Source organism: Carassius carassius, chromosome 23, assembly GCF_963082965.1.
Source record: "Carassius carassius chromosome 23, fCarCar2.1, whole genome shotgun sequence".
Classification (NCBI taxonomy): domain Eukaryota; kingdom Metazoa; phylum Chordata; class Actinopteri; order Cypriniformes; family Cyprinidae; genus Carassius; species Carassius carassius.
This window is the reverse complement of record NC_081777.1, coordinates 24,708,466-24,714,789: the sequence shown is the minus strand read 5'-3', so window position 1 is coordinate 24,714,789 and position 6,324 is coordinate 24,708,466. Positions and strand designations below refer to the sequence as shown.

General features: G+C 36.0%; 1 protein-coding gene across 3 annotated transcripts in view; it reads right to left on the bottom strand.

The window, feature by feature from the left end:
• Positions 1–1,231: 1,231 nt before the first annotated feature.
• Positions 1,232–6,324, bottom strand: part of mtss1la (MTSS I-BAR domain containing 2a) — a 33,288-nt gene continuing 28,195 nt past the window's right edge. Inside the window, exons 8-15 of one of the 3 annotated variants that reach the window (XM_059506697.1) lie at positions 6,205–6,312; positions 6,022–6,119; positions 5,711–5,843; positions 5,542–5,616; positions 4,980–5,129; positions 4,561–4,719; positions 3,633–3,801; positions 1,232–2,574 (exon numbers count right to left, since the gene is read on the bottom strand). In XM_059506697.1, coding sequence (XP_059362680.1) covers positions 1,796–2,574; positions 3,633–3,801; positions 4,561–4,719; positions 4,980–5,129; positions 5,542–5,616; positions 5,711–5,843; positions 6,022–6,119; positions 6,205–6,312 — 1,671 coding nt within the window. In that variant the 3' untranslated portion in view covers positions 1,232–1,795. Of the gene's footprint in view, positions 2,575–3,632; positions 3,802–4,560; positions 4,723–4,979; positions 5,130–5,541; positions 5,617–5,710; positions 5,844–6,021; positions 6,120–6,204; positions 6,313–6,324 lie in introns of all 3 variants that reach the window. The other 2 variants (XM_059506696.1, XM_059506698.1) reach the window with 2 other exon arrangements.

Here is a 6,324-nt window from a genome sequence, read left to right as displayed (position 1 = left end):
TGCATACATACAGAAACAATAGCAATGGACATCACATTCATATGTAAATTGTATTCTAAATTTTTTTTTTCTTTTTTCCCCACTCCCCTTTCTATTGACAAACTGATGTACTATATCAAATGTCAAATTAGAAAAACAATACATTTACCTGTTCTCTTCTCTGAATGTCCTGATTATGGTGGCCACAGTTGTCCTTGTACTCTTCTTCCTCGTCCACCACCTCTTACACGAACTCTTCCACCTCTTCCTCCTCTGCCTCTCACATTGTTTCCATCCATTGTGGTATCAACACTCAATGTACCTGGGCCACCTGTACTGGCTTATATTCTAGATAACTGATTTAATCACATCATTAGAAACAAGTGTGAACAATTTTGAGTCGTTGTGTGTAAACGATGACAGTTGTGTTGTAGTTGTGTTTAAGTTTTGCCACATGTATTTACCATTTTGCAACACAGTGCAAAATGTGTTTTAGTGAGTAAGAATGTGTTTAGAGTTTTGCAAAAAGAGTGGATGAGATTTGCAAACAGTGTCTTAACTACCTGAACTTGTTTAAGATTTTGCCTACAAAGTGACTGATTCGACAAATGTGTTTAGGCCACTGAGCATTGGGTTCAGAGAATGGGGTTTAGTGTTTTAGCAATTGTGAAATACTGTAATATGCCAAAAACTATATGGTTACTACACTTTTACTACAGTAAAACAATGGTTAATTTTCATATGGGACTATGGTAATATGCTATATATATATATATATATATATATATATATATATATATATATATATATATATATATATATATATATAGCACTTTATACAATACAGATTGTGTCAAAGCAGCTTCATAGTAATAAACAGGAAACTAACAATGATAATGCAGGCTACATAAATTATTAAACAAAATCAATTCCAGCTGTAAACAGCTCTACAGAAGAAAATCAGATTTTCATAATGATATTCAATTGTATTTACATTCTATTCCATGACACGAAGCTCCATGAAAGGAAACCATAGTATAACCATGACACTGCATATAAAAAAGCGGTAATAGTATGGTACTTTGATATATACCATAGTATTGTATGACTGACAATAGTCATATGCTACATAAATTAAGCAACTTCCACCACCTGCTGGACATTTCTAAAATTGAACCCTAAATGTACCTTATGATTCCTTCTCTAAAATCATCCACAAGTATTCATTCAGCAAGAACAACAAACTCTGTGGTCTAGTACAACTGATGTGCTTTATTTGGCAGTTTACAGCATGTGCGGTGAATCAATTGTGTGGTCCATCTGAGACTGAGCTGCGGTATAAGCAGTTTTATGCAGCTTTTCAGTTGAGAACAAGACTTTGGCTTTTTACAATAGTTACACGTGGGAACAGAAAGGTCTCAAAAACATCACATTTACATAGGAGTAACATGAAGAACATAGTCAATACAAATTGCAACTCCAAAAAGGAACAAGCGGCACAACTAGTATATTAATACACATTTTAAAATTACATTCTCATCCTTCAGGCCAAAATGTGTCAATTATAATATGCCTGTCAAAGAGATATTAGTCCAAATCTGGGAAATATAACTACAACAATAATAGTCCAGATAAGCTTAGTGTCCATACGCACTCATTATGTAACAGTGACACTGGCCTCCTAGTTGTTCGATGCCAGATTTTAACACTGAATATTTTTTTTAAAAATCACCATCTTATATTTTCACATAATATATTGTTCCTCTTCATTTGGAGAGTCTGTAGCAATAGACTTGGCAAGAGAAGCAATTTTAAACTATCGCAAAATCCTTGGTCCTGATCTGTCATTGCAGGTCACTTTTCTAAGACGCACTCCTCTACGGATGGTCTTCAACATGTCTCCTCCGTCCTGCTCATGCCCTTGCTCTTGAAGGTGCCCCTGGCTGGCCTGAGGGTCCTCGGGAAAAGGGAACTGGCCTTCACCGAGAGCATGAGCATTAGCGACCAGCTCTCCAATCTTCTCCACAAGACTATGGCGATTGGCAGCAAGCATCTGTTCTTCTTCTGAAGTGAATCCCGCAGCTCCAGTCTGCTGAGCGTAGCCACTTCCACCACCAGCTCCCCACGTTGGCAGACTCATTCGCTTGGGAGAAGCTTTGTAGTTCAGAATTTCTAACGATTCGTCATTGTACAAGTTTTCCTCACTTCCATTGTGCTCAGGAGGAGGGCTGGGGAATCCAGGTGAGTCTGGGACGGTCGGAGTCTTTACAGGGATGATAGGCGGTCTTATAGGGATCGGACCCCCACTGGATGGAGTGCGTCTCACGTTTGTTTTAGATGAAGGGGTTCTACGAATGGTGGCTGTTCCTGAAGTTATGACAGCACTTCCTCGTCCTTTGCCATTGGTTGTTGGGGCTCCCTGGGCAGCCAGTGCTCCATGCAGCCCTGCGGTGCTGGCGGGCCGCTTGGTCTGGATCATACGGCGGTAATTCTGAGCCAGATTGCTATGACGAGGGACGGTACAGGACTTGTCGAAGTCTGTCTGTGCGTCGTTATCAGCGTCGCCATTCATGGAATAACAATCGTATTCAGATCCTGCAAAAGAGAAAATGGGAAGAGAAGATATTACTCAACTCTCTCGGCCTTCATGCAGTGGATTGCATTTGTGTGTGTGTTTTAGGTGTCTTATTAAAATGCTAATAGTTTTATAAATGTGGCTATGTTTAAAAACATAGTGAGATTCCTATTAAGGCAGAATTTTAAGGCATCACAATCCCCAACAACTGTCCCAGAAGATAAGATACCTTGTAATTCTAAAGCAGATGTTCAATGTATCATCCCCATAATGCATTAAGATAAACTTGGCAAATTAACAAGAGAAATGTTGCTGTGTACACTGCTGATGGGTTTGGTAAGATTTTTGAATGTCTGGTCAAAAATACAGTAAAATGAAATAAAACGAAACGAAATAATTTTACAATTTAAAATAACTGCTTTCTATTCAAATTTATTTTCACATGTTTATTCCTACAGTATGTTGGCAAAGCTGAATATTGAGCAGCCATTACTCAAGTCTTCAGTGTCACAGAAACCATTCTAGTATTCCAATAACATTTTCTTCCAAATTAAGCCCAAAATAACAGCATTTATAATATTATAGAAATCTTTTGTAATATTATACATTTCTTTGCCGTTCCTTTTGATCCATTTAATGCATCCTTGCTAAATAAAAGTATGCATTTCTTTTAATAATAAATATTCTTACTGATTCCAAACTTTAAAAAGGTAGTGTACTTATAGTTCATTCATACTGAAAGATATAGTTAAATATACCGTATTTAAATTGTTTATTTGAGTTTTAATTATTACATTATTTGCGTGTTACGCATTTTATTTTTATTAGAGTATTGTTTCGTGTTGAGTCGACCATTCGCTTCCAGTGAGAAGTATTATTTGTAAGCTGTATGGAGTTTGTATAGCAGTCCAGTCACTTTTGTTGTTTAGTTTCAGCTAGTTTTTGAAAAAGAGCCTGTTGGAAATTTTTGCATTGTGTATATATGTATTTTTCTCTGAATGAAATGAACAAGTGATATAAATGCTGTATGTAATGTGCACCTGTATTTAACATGTTTATGTGTGTGTGTGTATATTACCCTGTGAAGGGATAGTGTCCTCTGAACATGATGGTGTCGTGTTTTGTGTGCTGTATCCACTGGAGTACTGCAGAGAGTCACAGCTGCTCTTCTGCTGCTGTTCTATACTAAGCCCACGAGTCAGAACCATAGCGAGCTCACTAGCAGCGGACGACATCGGCTTACCATGCTAAGACAAAAAGAGAGAAAATAATAGATATGTGTGTACACTACCAGTCAAAAATCTGGTTTAAATACAAAAAAATAAAAAATACAAAAAATCTTATGCCCTGCATAAATACAGTTAAAACAGTAATACTTTATAATTTGAGTACAATTTAAGTTAACTGTTCTCTTTTTACACATTTTAAGATGTCATTTATTCCTGTGATGATAATACAAATTTTTCAGCATCATTACTCCAGTGTTCTGTGTCAGAAATTATTCTGCTGATTTGCTGCTTAAGAAATATTTCTTATTATTAACATTTATATTTTTAACATTAATATTTTAACGATATTTCCAATATTTCTAATAAGTAAAATAAGCATATTATTAATGATTTTTAATAACTGATCATAACTAGGCACCAAATCAGCGTATTAGTATGATTTCTGAAGAATCATGTGACACTGAAGACAGGAGTAATGGCTGCCACCAATTCTGCTTTGTCATCACATGGATAAATTATATTTTAAATTATATTTAAATTGGAAAAAGCTATTTTAAATTGTAATCCCATTTTAGACTATTACTGTTTTCCTGTATTTTAAATCAAATGAATGTAGTCATTAAAATGAAATCTGAATTATTCCAAACCTTTGACTGGTAGTATTTATAATAATTAAATTCAAATAAAATAATACAATTATGAACATTTGCAATTATATATATATATATATATATATATATATATATATATATATATATATATATAAAATCTCAATACCTTTGCAGTGATGTCTTTAGAATTCATTCTTGCTAGCCTATAAGGATACTCGGGGTGAATTATCCCATTTCCTCCCACTCCACTAGAGGGCTCTGCAGCCTCAGTCCTGTGCTGCCCGGTTACAGCCGTCTGCTCATATTGACCTGCCTTTGACCAGTCCTGCTGCAATAGGATTTTTTTTTCTTTTAAGGTCATGGAAATATAGTCAGAAAAGGACAGGACCTGCTTATTTAGTATTTTATTTAAAAAAAAAAAAAAAAAAAAAACAGACTTGAGGATGTTGGTTAATAGTGAAAAGCGGATGATAAATATATGAAATGGGATGAGATAAAAACAAACAAATTAAAACTAATAATGTTTTGTAACAGAATATAATAAAGTAAATAAAGGCTGACCAATGGTCAAAATGAAAAACAAACCTTCCAGTAAGGAGTCTTTGATATGGGTGAAGGGGAGTGTGATCCTGGGGATTGGTTATAGGAAGGGGACACAGGAAGTATGTAAGAGTGAGGCCTGATGGAGTCATTAAAACAGTGAGCAGGGCGAAAGGTAGCAAAGGATGAGCCGAACTGTGGAAACGGAATGACAGGATGGCCCAATCAAACTCAGAAAACATCACACAAGCTTCAGTGAATACCCCACACCAAATAACAGAGTAATAATAGACAAAATCATTTAAATTAACCCTTTTATGCACAACATAGATATAAAGGATTACCCCTTGGAATTCTACTTAGCAATGGAAAAAAACAATTATCCATTAGGAACTAAATTCTAATGCAATTTTATTGAACTCAAATATATGGACATTGTGCTTGAGTGTTAAATCAAAGAAATATGATAACTTAAGTGCAGATTATGAAAAAGAAAGAACTGATGGCAACATAAGTACATGTAATAGAGCTCAATCATGAAAGTTATGTAAGAGTATTAAGTTGAATAATTTATTACTGAGATTTCCTGACTGAAATGAATACTTACTATTATGGGAGAGCCGCACTCACTGACTGACTGACAGGTTTCTGAAGCCTCTGAGGACGCAGAACTGGATGACTTCTGTTTACCAAAGATAGTTAAAGATAGGTCAGTGAAATGGACTTGGAAATAAGCATTAAACGAACCAGACAAAACCAAAACAACCGGTAAAGACCTGGCTAGTGATGTCCGAGGGCATGGGGGAGGGAGGTTTGGAGTGTACATTGGCATCCTGAGAGACAAATCCAGAATCATGAGAGGAGACGCTGCTCAGGCGATGAGCGCCACCTGGGGGCAGATGCACCAAACTGAGAGGAACACAAGGAAATCATTAGTGTTACTCTCAAAACCAGCAAATAACCAAATAAGAATACCCAAATGCAACCGAGAATAGTTGAAACTACATATGGCTTAATAATCTCATTATAAAATAGTAGTTATTTAGAACTGATGCAAAATTGTGATAAAAAAGGATAAGACAAGCACCTGCAAAGACTGCTCTTCCTAGATCCAACACTACTGGGAGAAGAAGGTGGAGTCTGGTAGGACCAGTTATAGTCAGACCCCTTCAGATCCAAAATCACCTGGTGGAAATCAAAAATAATATATTTTTATTGTTATTTAAGTATGTTTGTTTGTTAAATGATTTTCATATATGCATTTAAGCACCTGTTCACTGGCCTCTGGGAGTTTATGTGGGTCAGTTGTCAACACAGTGAGGTCATCAATAATGGCCTGGAGGTGAGTGGCCTCTCCCAGCATGCCAATTTCACCGATCTGTGGAAAGAG